Genomic DNA, 16,468 nt, shown 5'->3' with positions numbered 1-16,468 from the left:
ACAGTCCCAGTGTCTCTTTCTTTTTCCTCAATGCTTATAGTTTGGTTTCCTTACAGTCCATGTTGCAGGGCTGGGAAGCAGATGAAACAGTCTTGCCCAAGTCAGATAAGATGTTTAAAAATAAAAGATCCCATGAGCCGCAATTAAATAATGCTCTAGGATCAAAGTAATTTCCCTTTGCATCATAGCTACCTTACTCAGATGAGAATTCCCAAGTATGAAGTGTGCTGTACAAAATGTACACACTCAATTTTTCTTTCAAATTCAAAATGACTTTAAAATTGGAATTACCAGAGTTTTCTAATATTGCATTTGGAAAAATTTTCACATGCTGCCATTTTTATCTCTGTCTTTTTTTGGTGTTTTCTTTTAGTCTCATCTCTAATCTTATCAGTGATTAATTTAAGAAAGGATATGGATTTCTTACATACTTTATTGCATTTCTTGCACTGCATCTTGAGGATGACTTTGTTTTAGTTGGTAGCTGCTTTGCATTTTTGAAAATGAGCCTGGCCCTCCTCATCTCATCTTGGAAATGCAACAAATGAAATGAAGCATGAGAGAGAATCGAAATGATGTGTTTTTCCTTCTTCTTTTCAGATGGTAAGGTTGAAGTTACAAAAGAAGGTGTGAAGCTGTGCACCATGGGTCCAGGAAAAGTATTCGGCGAGTTGGCTATTCTTTACAACTGTACCCGGACGGCGACCGTCAAGAGTAAGGCTGTTCATTTTTCTTTTTTTTTTTTTTCCAGATACTTTCAGTGTCTTTTCCATAGACCTGCGAGGTGTTAACATGCCTCTCGATTTTAATCTTCGTAAAGATTAAAATAATCTATATTCTAATTATTGCTTTGCAATACAGTTGATATTTTCCTCCTAAAGGATGCTTGTTAACATTGAGCTAAATTTTATTGCTGACTTATGACAAGTATCCTTTAACCTAGAACTCATTAAATTAGGATTTACAAAATGATATAATTTTATAAGTTAGAATTAAACAGAAGCAAGACTTTTCATTTTTCTGCCTTTAAAGCCTCAGAATCGTATTTAAGAAAATTTTACGTATCTGTCTATTTTGGGTTGCATTCCCCACATAAATTTCACTTATTCATTCAGTAGTTTAGAAAAATTGAGGAGAAATGTCCTTCGTCTCATTCAAACACTGAGTAAGATATCCTGAATTCTAGAACTGCGTCGGAGTATATTCTTGTCCTCAGCTGCTCATCAAGCTGTATATTACAGCGTTTTTCTTTTCTACTGATTGAGCTTATTTTAAATCAAGGCGTTAAAGCAGCTTGTTTCCCTAATTCTACATGTATGTGTATATATGATTTCTCTAGCAACTTTTATTGCTTGGTAGAAGCAGCTGCAGTAGTTAGAAGGGAAAGAAGTTTGTTTTAAATATTCCTTCTTCCTGAGTACAGGATGTAATGAGTGTATAACAAACAGAGCTGAATGCCAAAGCCAACAGTGGAAAGTCCATTGCATCTTCAGGCAGACGTGTATATTTCATGTGTGAAAAGTTCTGACACATCCTGTGGATGACTGCACTCACAAATTACTTTGATTAGGTTGTGTCATTAAAACAATCCTGTTGGCAAAACGCCAAATTGTTAATTAATCTTGTCTGGGTGTCACTGACTATTTTATAGATTGCTTTTTTTTTTTCCTCTCAGAAGTATGGCATATGATTGACAATACGATATTAAAACTTGGGTTGTAAAGAACTCAAGAATGCGTGGCCAGCTAGAGTCACAGAAATTCTTATAGGTCTTGTTAGTGAATCACCTTTTTAGTCACTGGAATCACTGTAACATCAGTGGCAGTTGGGGCCCTTATTAGATGAGTCTTTCTTGGCATTTGGTTCTTGATCTCTGAGAACACAACTCTTTTGATTGATAGGCACTGCCATGTTTTTATTCCATGACTCAAAGAATAATGAAGCCCGATGAACCGTAAAAGATTCTGCCAGAACTTTAACTCACTTAAAAAGTACCTTAACTGGAAAAAAGAGCAGTGACGACTCCCTTAAGTAAACAGATTTTACTATCATGCTTCATTTTCATGAGAAATATATTACTTTTAGGGCAAAAAGGAGGCATAATAACACATTTGGATTAAAACAGGCTTTCTCTGTATTATGAATAATTTTTAAAGGTTTTAAAATATTTAAATGATAAAAATATTTCAGCCTTGTGTACTGCTCATTTAATCTAACTGAAACTACAAATTTTCCAAAGGCCAGCAATTGATAGTAACATGGTGCTTAATATTTTGGAATATTGAATTATTATTAAAGAAATACTTTCAAGTGAATCGAATACTTAAATTAATTATATAGCAAAAGATTTTTTGTAAGATGATTGCTTGGCTTCGTGAAAGTCAGTTTTCTTATTAGGTTCTTATAAAATGCTGTTCATTTGCACTAGCCTCTGTTGTTCTCATGCTTGGTAAATTTAAATAGACATTATGCATCTGACTGAACAAGAAGGAACTGGCTGTTGAATTGCAAATTATGATCCTAACTGTTCTGGGGTCAGAACATCCATCATTAAAGGGAATGAGTGATGGAGCATGTTCTTTAACACAGACTCAGATGTCTCATGAGTGGGTATGTGGTTGTGTGTGTTTATCGTGCCCAAAGATGTGGAGGTTGTATTCAGAAAAGAGTCTGTGGTTGATGGTGTACAAATACATCTCTGCATGTTTAGATGCAGAGGTTTTGTGCATGTGTAAGGAATAATATCTATTAACAACTTCTGAATGTTGTGTAAGAGCTATAAGGTGTGAATAATGGTCATTTGTTTTTCAGGACCTTTTGTGCTGTCTTCTATACTATCCAGGGAGATTGTACTTATGATTGATGATTATAGTTCTTAAATAGTATTTTAAATTTGTTTAAATTATACTGTCAGGCTGATCACTTTATAATTCTGATTAGATTACATCATGGGTGTTAGTTTTACCTAGTTTTACAGGGATGCTATCTTACTCTTAACATGTGATATTTTAAAATGTCCTTAGTTGGCTTTTTAGATCCAGTCGTTTCTCAGAATTCAGGATTGTGTTGAGTCTTGTCTATTTTTTCTTAACCATTATTTTGCCAGTGATGACCACTTGGAGTATCTTTCAAAACGCATTCATCTACTTGGGTGTAATAGTCTAAGTCTGAGGAAATTGCCCTTCGTACTCAATAGCTTGTCTATCCACACCTTTTTTCTTTCTCACGTACCTGGCTTGTGACCCCTTTTCCCCCAACAATACCCACTTTCTTTCATGATTGAAAATGTTGAGCCCTCTTTTCTTTCTCCCTAGATTAGCCTGAAAGCTGCCTAGCATTTTAATGCATTTTTAATTGCACAGTCATCACTGAATCCTAGGTGACATTCAAGAGCTCCTCAATGTACCTGAGTCATTTCTTGTTCACAAGAGCACTTTTTGAAGTTGTATCAGGCCTTAAATAAATACATTCCAGTGACTTCCTCTGATAACGAATGTGAACCTAACACCTGTGGGTAGTCTTTTTTTTAAATAGGATATAAAAAATAGTTGTCTTATTTTTATATATTGAGGTATAATTGACATATAGCGTTGTATTAGTTTTAGTTATGCATGATTCAATATTTGAATATATTGCAAAATGGTCACCACAATAAGTCTAGTTGATATCCATCACCATACATAGTTACAAAATTTCTTTTCTTGGGATTAGACCTTTTGAGATCTACTTTCTTAGAAACTTTTAAATATGTAACACAGTATTATTAACTCTAGCTACCGTGAGTACATTACATCCCCAGGACTTAAATGTAACACAGTATTATTAACTCTAGCTACCATGAGTACATTACATCCCCAGAACTTAAATGTAACACAGTATTATTAACTCTAGCTACCACGAGTACATTACATCCCCAGGACTTATTTATTTTATAACTGGAAGTTTGTGCAATTTGACCCCCTTCACTTATTCTACCCACCCCTCACTGCCCCTCTCCCCCCAAAACCTCTGGCAATCACCAATCTGTTCTCTGTATTTAAGAGCCAGAACTCTTTTTTCTTTTTTTTTAAGATTCCACATATAAGTGAGATCACAATGGTATTTGTCTTCCTCTCTCTGACTTATTTCACTTAGCATAATGCCCTCAATGTCCATCCATGTTGTTACTAATGGCAGCATTTCCTTCTTCTTAATGGTTTAATAGTATTCCATTGTGTATATATACACCACATTTCCATTACTAATTCATTCATTGATATACCTGTCATTTCCATATATTGGTTATTGTAGCTAATGCTGAAATGAACATATGGGTACATGTATCTTTAAGAGTTAGTGTTTTTCAGAAAAATAGATCAGTGGAATAGGACAGAAAGCCCAGAGATAAACCCACGCACATATGGTCACCTTATTTTTGATAAAGGAGGCAAGATTATACAATGGAGAAAAGACAGCCACTTCAATAAGTGGTGCTGGAAAGACTGGACAGCTACATGTAAAAGAATGAAATTAGAACACTCCCTAACACCATACACAAAAATAAACTCAAAAGGGATTAAAGACCTAAATGTAAGGCCAGACACTATAAAACACTTAGAGGAAAGCATAGGCAGAACACTCTATGACATAAATCATAGCAAGATCCCTTTTGACCCACCTCCTAGAGGAATGGAAATAAAAACAAAAATAAACAAATGGGACCTAATGGAACTTAAAAGCTTTTGCACAGCAAAGGAAAACATAAGACAAAAGACAGCCCTCAGAATGGGAGAAACTATTTGCAAGTGAAGCAACTGACAAAGGATTAATCTCCAAAACTTACAAGCAGCTCATGCAGCTCAATATCAAAAAAACAAGCAACCCAATCCAAAATTTGGCAGGAGACCTAAATAGACATTTCTCCAAAGAAGATATACAGATTGCCAACACACACATGAAAGGATGCTCAACATCACTAATCATTAGAGAAATGCACATCAAAACTACAGTGAGATATCATCTCACACCGGTCAGAATGGCCATCATCAAAAAATCTACAAACAATAAATGCTGGAGAGGGTGTGGAGCAAAGGGAACCCTCTTGCACTGTTGGTGGGAATGTAAATTGGTACAGCCACTACGGAGAACAGTATGGAGGTTCCTTAAAAAACTACAAATAGAACTACCATATGACCCAGCAATCCCACTACTGGGCAAATACCCTGAGAAAACCATAATTCAAAAATAATCATGTACCACAATGTTCATTGCAGCTCTATTTACAATAGCCAGGACATGGAAGCAACTTAAGTGTCCATTGACAGATGAATGGATAAAGAAGATGTGGCACGTATATACAATGGAATATTACTCATCCATAAAAAGAAACGAAATTGAGTTATTTGTAGTGAGGTGGATGGACCTGGAGTCTGTCATACAGAGTGAAGTAAGTCAGAAAGAGAAAAACAAATATCGTATGCTAACACATACATATGGAATCTAAAAAAAAAGAAAAATGGTTCTGAAGAACGTAGGGGCAGGACAGGAATAAAGATGCAGATGTAGAGAATGGACTTGAGGACATGGGGAGGGCGAAAGGGTAAGCTGGGACGAAGCGAGAGAGTGGCATGGACATATATACACTATGAAATGTAAAATAGATAGCTAGTGGGAAGCAGCTGCATAGCACAGGGAGATCAGCTCGGTGCTTTGTGACCACCTAGAGCGGTGGGATAGGGAGGGTGGGAGGGAGACGCAAGAGGGAGGAGATATGGGGATATATGTATATGTATAGCTGAATCACTTTGTTATAAAGCAGAAACTAACACAGCATTGTAAAACAATTGTGCTCCAATAAAGATGTTAAAGAAAAAAAAAGAGTGTTTTATTTCTTTGAATAGGTGTCCAGAAGTGGAATCGCTGGGTCATAGGGTAGTTCTATTCTTAATTGTTTGAGGAACCTCCATACTGTTTTCCATAGTGGCTGCACTAATTTATGTTCCCACCAAGAATGCACAAGTGTTTCCTTTTCTCCACATCCTCGCCAGCACTTGTTATTTCTTGTCTGTTTGATAATAGCCGTTCTAACAGGTGAGAGGTGATAACTCATGTGGTTTTGATTTGGATTTCCTTCATGATTAGTGATGTTGAGCATCTTTTCATGTGCCTTATGGCCATCCCTATGTCTTCTTTGGAAAAATGTCTATTCAAATCCTCTGCCCACTTTTTCATCAAATTGTTCGGGTTTTTTGCTATTGAGTTGTATGAGTTCTTTATATATTTTGGATATTAATCCCTTATCAGATATATGATTTGCAAACATTTTCTCCCATTCTGAAAGTTGCCCTTTCATTTTGTTGGCTTTCTTTGCTGTGCAGAAAGTTTTTAGTTTGATGTAGCCCCACTTGTTGGTTTTTGCTTCTGTTGCCTTTGCTTTTGGTGTCGAATCCAAAGAATCATCTCTAAGACTGATATCAAGACACTTACCACTTAAATTTCCTTCTAGGAGTTTTATGGTTTCAGATCTTACATTCAAGTCTTTAATCCAAAAAAGAAAATGTTTTTATTAAAGTTATAGATTGACATATGCTCTAAATTATGATTATAAGCTTGTTCATAGTGATCCAACTAAGAGAACGGTTGTTTGAAGCAAGCTCTTTGTTTTTCATCTGGGAAAAATCAACTGGGATTCTTTTGAAAATAAATAACCGATATACTATTGGTTATTATGGTAGCACCAGGAGGAAGATCTGATAGCACTAAGAAGAATATTTTTTTAGAACAAAACCCACAGTGATATAGGGGGAAAGAAATCCATGTTATGTTACTTTTATCTTATAAAACAACACCATTGATTTTCCCCTAAGGGATGAGGATATAAAAATATAAAAAAATTAACGTTATATTGGAAACAAATCTAACAAATGCCTTGAGGTTATTCATGGCTTAAATAGGCTCAAGTTTTCTTTATTAACTGTGATATGAAAATGGTCACTTTGATTGCGTCTATCCAATTACAAGCATTCCAGATGCCATGGGGAGAAGAAAAAAAAGTCAGTGGTTATATTTGGTTTCCATAACACCAAACAATGTCTCCAGTGTTGTTTGAATTTCACATTTTTGTCTAAATGTTTTGGGATTATACTAACAAAGGAGAGTGTTACCGTCCATTTTCAAACCCCATAAGGGATAGGAATTTCTAATATGTCCACTGAATACCCCTGACTTACTCAGTTCCCATATCTGGAAGCATATTATTATCATGTTTTTCTATGTCTTATTCCTGGTTGTGATTTCACTTTCACTACGCTCACAGCTAGAGCAATGTAAATTTACTCTAACCCAGGGCCTCTTACCTTAATTCTATGCCCCAGGTTCTCTAAAATCACAAAAATGGAGAAGTTGAAGTTACTGGAAACAAATAGGATGGAAAAGGCCCTTAGTTTACAATGACAGAGAGATTAAGTGGCATATACCCTGTTTGTGAATTTGCAAAAACATGTCTTATTTTTACCTGGATTTCCCACAGCCAGTTCTCCCAACTACACAGGGATTTTTTTGGATTTGAATCGTATGCTCTTTGCTCCAACTTCAGTTGTACACAAATTAGAATTTTTGCCTGCAGATACTAAATTGAAGTCCGTTCCTCACACTTTGAGTGTCCCGCTCAAAGTGCCCCAAACCTTAGACAGTATATTATTCAAATGGTCTTATTCAAAGAGACCCCAATAAAAACCCAAGACTAAAAGCTCTCTCTTTGTAGGAAACCATCTTGATACCAGATTAAGGTGATTGGCATAGAAAAGTTATCTGCAAAGTATGTCTATCGTGGGTGTGGAAGCTCTTTTATGAACTGACTTGGGCAAAATATCTGAGTAATTCTTTCTCCTTCGATTATTTATAGCGAGTGTTTAAAAAATCCTCAGGACTAAAGTACTTCAGTACTAACACAAAAGAACCTAAACATCCTACAAGAAATCTGACAAATTGGTGACTTGAATAACATCTGCTTTAGTTTGAATACTTTCAACTTTCCATACTTAAGCTTTCCTGAGATATTTGACAGGGGGAAGCTGACCAATGAAGATATTTCACTGTGTCAAAGACTTTTTAAGAATGAAGTTGAAAGGTTTGGATTTTTCTGTTTATTTTTGTTTTTAAAATTAAGTTGAGTCTATGCAGTGAAGTGGCTTGTATATTCCCTTGCAGCTCTGTTTCAAACACTACATTATTCAACCTAACTCAGGAAAATCTGCCAACTGTCAAAACCTTAAAGATGAGTGGGGGAAAAAGTAAAAGGACTAAAGCCAGCAAATACACTTCAGTGGTAGCACCATTGCCCAGTAACATTAAATCCCACAGCCTGAGATAGTAAGAATTTTGTATCACAGGTAGTGATATTAAAATATTTAATACCACACATAGTGATATAGACCCTCTTCCTTCTCACTTCATCCTGAGAAAATAGGGAACTCCATGGTAATCCTAATGTGCCTTTAAAACCACTTTCAAAATGTAAGATACACTTGTGGGTTTGTTAAACATTAACTGTAACATTTACACACATACTAAATTCCGTCGGTACTTTTTATTTTTACCTTGAGAGCTTTAAGTCATGTCTGTTTTTCCAGGATGATGAAAACTTATAACAGAGGACTACATTTTGTCATAATGATAACATAAAAATATTTATGGTACAAACCAATCTACACAAAACAATGGATAATAATCAGGTTGAAATGAAAGCTTCATTTCTGTCAATAATTGGATTGTTAGTGAATAACAGTAAACCAGTGTATTAAAGAGAAGAATATTATATCACATAAAAATTTGTATTTAAAAGGTTTGTGGTGTTGCACATGAAAAAAGAGAGTGGAAGGGGGAGGGAGGCCATGTTTTAAGGATGCTACTTTCAAGTTCAGCTTTTCAAAATAGTTAATAGAAACATTTGTTAAAAAAAAGTAAGAATTACATATATAATTACTGCCTACCTATATTCAAATATGATTAATACAAGAGCTAGTCATTTCATTGGCAGGAAGGAAGAAAATGTCTGATTTAGTATAAGGTGATATATTAAAAAAAAAGTAAAAGGAGATTTGAGTATAATTTATTGCTCAAATCCCTGTATGCACTATAAATGTAATGCCTATACCTATACGGTCAACATACAGTGCTTTTTATTGGTAAGGGAACACAAGGAATGAATGCCAGTTTTATTGTTAATGTAAAGGAATTCTACAGGAAGCTCTTGGAGTGGCTATAGACCTTGAAGATTTCTTAAGATGACTGAATCAAGAAGTAAGCAGTTAGATACTTTTTAGGAAATGCCATCATAGAGTTCCATAAAGCGATGTATGTATGGTAAAGATTTTTGCATGTGAAAATGAAGCAACATTGTCTGCCAGTACAATCAATCAACATGTGTGCAGTTAATACCTGGAGTTTTAATGACCGGGAGCAACCCCATACTGTCAAGCTCCCTGTGTGACAGTGCAAAGGCAGAGGAGATAACTGTGTTGAGACAGTCTCTGTTTTACCTTCGAGAGGCAGGTTAAAAAGATGCATGCTTTGCTTTCTCCCAGTCCAATGCATGCTTTGTACCAAGAATCCTGAAGGAAGACACAAAATAAATTTAGATTATAAGAACTAGAAATATGACCCTGATTACAGAAGGAGTAGCCCAGTAACTTGCCAGGAGTTGTCATCATCCTGGACGATGAAGCAAACAGTGTATTAAGGTGTCATACTGGAGAAGTAGGTACACTTGTTTAGTGACTTAATTCGATAATATTCTTCCTAGTACAATTTTGTATCACATTTGTCTATTAAAGAATACCGTAAAAATTAGTAACATAAATCCAATAATGTAATCCCTGAGAAATAAATTTCTTTAATAAAGGAATCAACTCATAAGGTACCAATGATGATATAACAGACTAGCAGGAACAAATGGGCTGCAGAAGCTATTCTTTACATTCCTTTATTGTTTAAGTGGATTAAAAGTGAATTTCAGAGAAGAAAACTGTTATTAAACTACAATTGTTTTCTTTTACAGGCTGAAGTTTGGTTTTTTTTTTTCCCCTAGTGTTTTTATGGAAGCTGTTACAGTCAGAATTTATTTAGAATTTATATTTAACTATTTCCAGAAAAGATCCAAGTCTAGTATTGACTAGACCTGGCAAATAGGCATATGTTAGCAGTGCTTCTTGGGGGAAAAAAGCAAAACCTTCTCACAGTCTAAGGAAGGCAATAGTACTTAATTCCTTCTTAAGGTTAGATAAATTACTCTCTTGCTCCATCCTTTAATTGTTCAATCATTGAATACCTTGAGTGTTTCCTATATGTAGAGAATAGTCAGGCTCTAACTGATGGCATATTATTACTTTTTAAGAATCGTGGGTAATTTAATAGTAAATCTGAACAATGGGCAAGGAAGGCTGATTTTTTTTTCCAGCAGTTTCTTTAATCCTTCAGAATTTGTAATTTTCCCACAAAGACCTGCATCATAAAAAGCTTTTCCACAATGCAAAGCTTGTGTTAGTTTTTGACAGATTAAGCCTTCATTCATTTATTCAATAATTTGATCAGAGGTAATTTTAGTATTTACTCAGCTGATTGAAAGAATAAAAAGCAAAGTACTAAGCTAGATCAATGTTGTATATTCTATAATTGCTTTTTTACAAATCTTTCCTACACTGTGATGGATTCTCATTGAATGCTCAATAGTAGCGATGGCTAATAAACGCAGCTAACATTTGAATTCTGTGAGTGATGCTCTAGGCTCAGAGCTTTGGGGATGGGTGAAAGCTGAAGCACTGAGACCCAGAGCTAGTTTTCAAGAGAGGGCCAGGAGTTTGACACTACTTTGCTGTGCTGCGGCTGTCACAAACTTTTAAATTGTGTCTGCAGTGGTTCATTTTGCTTTAAAGCACAAGTGCATCTGTAGGATTATTTCTGTTGGCCTAAGGACTCTATTTTCACAAAAAAGTTACACAGCAATTACAATTCACAAGTCACAACTGTTTTAACTTTTGAATTGTAACACATGGACACATTAAGTACATCTGTTACAAAAGGATGAATTGTGTGACATAATGAAGAAAAGGCCATAAGCTTAAAGCCTTAGAAACACATAATAAGCAATCAGAACCAACTGCAGAATCTACTTTTTACAGCGCTTTTAAATACTTGAGTGTTTCATGCAATGAAATTTTATCGTTCAGTATTTGAGACATCACTAAGTAGCTACATTTTTCTATAAATCTACTAGTTAATGAACTTCTTTAAAGTAGGAATTATGAATAAACAACAATATTAAAGAAATTTTTTAATTTTTAAAAATTTTGTACATAAGATATATATTAAAAGAAAAAATTGAGTCATGACAGGAGTGCTTGCCTTTGTTTTTCCCTTGAACTTCCTCTGACTAGAGGAAACATAATCTCAGCAATTCATTGGTGAATTTGAGAAGCCCACTCTTCCTATGGGATGTCCTTTGCTGCCTGAATAAATTTCTAAGTAGTCATGATAACAATGCTTTTATAATTTCCAACCTGTCATTCATATATCCTTTAATGTGCTCCTAAAAATATCCTAATCTAATAGGTGAGAGAGGTAGTCCCTGATTTTCCACATGAGAAAATGGAGGCTGAGAAAGTGGAGGCTAAGGTCATGGAGTCCATTAATTGGAGTTCATTTACAAACCCTCTGACAAATTTAGGTAGCACTATTGAAGCACTTTGCTGTAGGCACCCCTTCTTTCCTCCTCCCAGGTGTGTTGACTCCTGAGTCAGGTCTGCAGTTTGCCTACTACCCACACCTAAAGTGTAGACGCTTGATTAGGGAACTTCAAATGTTTACTACAGTGTTTATCAAAGTGGTCCCTGCGGTAACAGCCATCAGCATCACTTAGGCAATTGCAAAACCTCTGGCATCCTCCATCTATTGATTCAGAAATTTTCTGAGTGGGGCACGGTAATCTCGGTGTAAAACAAGCCCTCTGGGTGATTCCTGTGCATCTAAAGTTTCAGGCCACTAATCTAGATTTTATGGGCACTTAATTTGTGTTAACCTACACTCTCCCACGCATCAAATCGTTTATACAGAAGTATTTAAAAGAAAATTATGAACCCAATAATAAGTAGTCAGTTTTATTCTTAGTGTCATTGTGGGGTTTTTTTCCTTGTTTTGTTGCTGTTGAACAGAGATATTTAAGAAAAAGTTACTTTTTTTCTTTTTTGAGTGAAACAAAATTAGTAGAAGAGTACCATCCTTGTGCAAATTAGCATATTCTTTTGAAGAATAGTGAGAAGTAAAATTAAAAGAAGAACAGGTTGAGGGGAAGGAATTAAAAGAACAGGTTGAGAGGGAAGGAAAAAATTAAAAAATCATGGGCTGCCGGGCCATGCTGTTAACAAGAATAAGTTGTAGATTTATTGACTTTGATGGCTAGCATGTTGGTAAGAAAACAGAACAAAGAAAAAGGTTCGTTTGATTTTGTTGCTTTTCATGTTATTGAGTGTAGATTGGATTAGGTGAAAAAGCAAATGTGGATGGATGTATTTAAGAGAACCACTTGAGTTGGTGACGTCTGAATAAGGGGAATGTTTTCCCTGATGGTTAAATCCATCCATTGGACCAATAGTGGAAAAGTTCCTTTATAGTTGGTGTAGCTGGTCATTGATTTAATTCATGGTGAGGGTCCAGGAAGTCCTAGATGCATATCTCTTAGTGTATGATAATTAAAAGATAAAGAGACATCCATCTATCACAGTCACTGAGAAAGAAAAGGGGAGTTTCTTGGAAATGAGGCGTGTACAGATCTGAAGCCTGGAGTGTTGAAGGATGTAAGTAAGAAAGTGAACCAGCTAATTTCCGCGACATGTCAAGAACTGAGTTTTCACTGTGAATGTGGCAGTAGATCCTAGACAGGCAGTACACACTTCCTAGAAAGGCAGAGAGGGAAGGGTCAAGAAATGTTACGGGCTCAGGAAGCTGAACAGCGTCTTCTACAACTAAGTGTTCTTTCCTACTTGTATTCTCCAAAGGACAGTCTGCCTTACTAATAATACACACTTTATACCCTCATAAGTCCTCCCATTTCTAATAGAGCAGCTTTTTATTGACTTTTAAACACTGTTGTCTATAGTTTTCTGAGTGGGATCAAACAGTATTGTTAAAACTATCTTCATAACTGAATTCTTTGTTTTATTTCCAAAATAAATTTCATGGAGCGTGTTTGTGTATGAAATTTATGAGATCAGGCTTTTCTGATTACAGACCTGCCTCTGGGAGCCCCATCCGCTGGCCCTACATCCCCTTACTCTTCATTTCTTCTCACTCCTCCCCCTGGATTAAGCACTTCTATGGCAGTTTTAAGTTCAGCTCAGGTAACACAGTTTGCAAAACACTGCTCTGGTTGAATCCGGGTTTACTTTGAGTATCTAAGGAGTGGTAATTCTTTATCTTTATGTCCTTACACTTGGCTATCTGCAGTATCTCTAACCTTCGCAACGGTCCTGCACCACAGGGTGGTGTAACACCATTGCAGAGTTAAAACCATTGCACAGGGGAGGGCTGTAGAGGGCTTAAGAAACTTCCTTAAGGTCACACACCTGGATTGCTAAACTATACCCCTCTCCTTGACAGTCCCCTGTAAGACATTGAATGAACTACATCATCTCAAAGTTTGTTTTTGGAAGTCGATAGATGAAGATCCAACTTCATCTGTACTGTTATTCATAACGGATTTCTTAGACTCCTACCAAATCTCATGAGTCACTGCTAGACACCTGGAGAGCAATTAAGTATTTATAATCTACTTAGAGGTACAGCACAAAGAGAGAAAGATTATAAGGAATTCTGGCAAACAGGAGGTTTAGAGGAATTCTGAGGGGCAGAGAAATCACTGTGGATTGGCATGAGCAGGCTCTATAGACTTGTGCCAGCATGAAAGAAGATAGTTCAGAGTATGGGATCTGTAATCATACTACCTGGATTCAGAGTCTCTACCACTTACTAGTTGTGTGCCTTTGGGAAAATAATTTAATGTTCCTGGGCCTCAGTTCTTTTACCTTTAAAATGGTAAGAACCTGCCTTAAGACTATGGCAAAGATTACATAAGGGAATGCCTGTTAAAGACTTAGTGTAGCATGTAATACATTCAGTGAACACCTACTGTTCTGTTACAGTTGTTATCACAACTGAAACTATAAAAGCATGAAAGAATTCAGTAGGTAGCTGGGACCTCCATTATTTTCGGACCCTGAGAAGTACTGTAGAGGAACCAAGAGCACAGTTTGAAATCCACTGGTCGAGAAGTGTAAGAAAGGGAAGGGACCATGTCCCCAGACCCTGAGGTCCCTGCAAGGATCCCAGATCCTGAGATACCACTGTTTCCACCACAGCCGTTACCCTGCCAAATTGGTTCAGATGTGTACTTTGAATGAACTGATGCAAGAAACACTAACATCAAAACCAAACTACAGGTAGGTGGGACGGTGATTAGATTATATGAGCTGGGCATTCCAATGCAATACTTAGAGGTAATGCTTAGAGGTAAGATTTTGGACTGTAAGGAAATAGAGGATTAATATGTTGTCTGAACTCCTATTGTTATCACTTACCACCTGGGCAGAATTCTCTGGACTTCCACAAGAAATGTTTGTGCATGTTTGTGGGATATTTGCACAGGCTTGAGTAGGCACCTAGTACATCAAGGCTTTGGACAAATTAAAATATATGGCTATTGGCCATGCCTTCCAAGTGTCAATCATTTTCAAAAATAGTATTTCAGATAAACAACACCCATCGTTTTTATCTTAAGGTACAGCCTGGAAATTTAAGACTTCTGCTGTCCAATTCCTTTGTCTCCTTTGATTGTCTTAGGAAGGAACCTAACCTCTTCTATATTTACAACATTCTTTCTGGATAAAGAGGCTGGTGACAGTCACAATGGTGATGGCCATCATTCTCATAAGAATTATCAAAATCCTGCCTCTCCTACCCCCACCCCAGCAACTAGTCAAGTTTCTTATCATCTGGGCAGAGCCTTGACCTTTTATCTATGGATTGAATTTAGCAATTTCTGGTTTCTCTAAAATTAGTTACTCTGAGAAATTGTGGATATTCATTGCCTTTCATTGTCATTTAATAGTTGGAGGCAGAAATCTAGCCATTTATATGGAATTTGCCACTGACATACAGCCAATAAAAAGTATCCACAAAGCTTGAGTATAACAGGAAGCAGAGTGAGCTGAAAAAAAATAGGAAACGGGACTCTCACCGATGCAAAATAACTCAAACTATGTGCGGTGCAAAATGTAATACATGAAGTTGTAAGATTATCAAGATATTAGAAATAGAGTTTCTGAAATGCTAAACATCTTCTGAGACTCAAACTTGAGTTAGAAGAAACAGCCATCAAGAATTAACTCTCGGGCTTCCCTGGTGGTGCAGTGGTTGAGAGTCCGCCTGCCGATGCAGGGGACACGGGTTCGGGCCCCAGTCCGGGAAGATCCCACATGCCGCGGAGCGGCTGGGCCCGTGAGCCATGGCCGCTGAGCCTGCGGGTCCGGAGCCTGTGCTCCGCGACGGGAGAGGCCACAACAGTGAGAGGCCCGCGTACCGCAAAAAAAAAAATAAAAAAAAATAAAAAAGACAAAAAACAACAACAAAAAAGAATTAACTCTTTGTCTATAATTATAGTACTAATAAAAATGGAAATGAGCTCTAGTGGGGGCTTTTTAAAAACAGATCAAGATACTTGGAGTCTTAGATTTAAAAAGAAAAACACTAAATGAAGGATGGAATCTTTTACTTATTCTCTGAATCTCCTACTTGTGCTTCCTGTTTTTCAATCAGAATAATTTAGGGCATAAACAACAGCAAATAATTATAACAGCAGCAGGAATATTTTTTCCGTAATGACTTTTTTTCTAATATTTATTGAATTAATATGCCTTTTACATTTAAAAATATTTTTCTGATCATCAAAATAATATATTTAGAAAAAACATATTTGTAAAGATTAAAGAAATCATTTCTGATGCCGCTACCCAGAAAGGATACTTAGGACATTTTGTACTTCCTTCTTTGTCTTCTTGAATGTCTTGAGAGGTAAGATCACACTACTCCGCTTTTTAATGCACGTGCTCAATACTGAACGTTAATCATTTCTTTATAGTTGGTATGTGCTGCTGTTAGTTTTTAAGGTTTTATTTTGGGGCAAGGTGGCTGGATTTTTGTTTTCATTTTCTCTTTGAGCTTTTCACTTGTGTGGTAACATTATTGTGTCTTTTCTTCCAATTCTGGTCTTCCAATTTTTTTCTGTTCAATTTTTGCCATTAAAAAAAATGGTTTCGGGCTTCCCTGGTGGCGCAGTGGTTGAGAGTCCGCCTGCCGATGCAGGGGACACGGGTTCGTGCTCTGGTTTGGGAAGATCACATATGCCGCGGAGCGGCTGGGCCCGTAAGCCATGGCCGCTGAG

At 36.5% G+C, this 16,468-nt stretch overlaps 1 protein-coding gene across 2 annotated transcripts in view; it reads left to right on the top strand.

The window, feature by feature from the left end:
- The window catches only part of PRKG1 (protein kinase cGMP-dependent 1), a 1,182,918-nt gene that overhangs the window by 453,882 nt on the left and 712,568 nt on the right, over positions 1-16,468 (top strand). For both annotated transcript variants that reach the window (XM_027111907.1, XM_027111906.1), the window contains exon 3: positions 601-714. In XM_027111907.1, coding sequence (XP_026967708.1) covers positions 601-714 — 114 coding nt within the window. The remainder of the gene's footprint in view (positions 1-600; positions 715-16,468) is intronic.

Source organism: Aethalodelphis obliquidens, unplaced genomic scaffold (assembly GCF_003676395.1).
Source record: "Aethalodelphis obliquidens isolate GAN/ISIS:26980383/991018 unplaced genomic scaffold, ASM367639v1 scaffold11, whole genome shotgun sequence".
NCBI lineage: Eukaryota > Metazoa > Chordata > Mammalia > Artiodactyla > Delphinidae > Aethalodelphis > Aethalodelphis obliquidens.
This window is presented reverse-complemented; position numbering and strand designations above follow the sequence as displayed.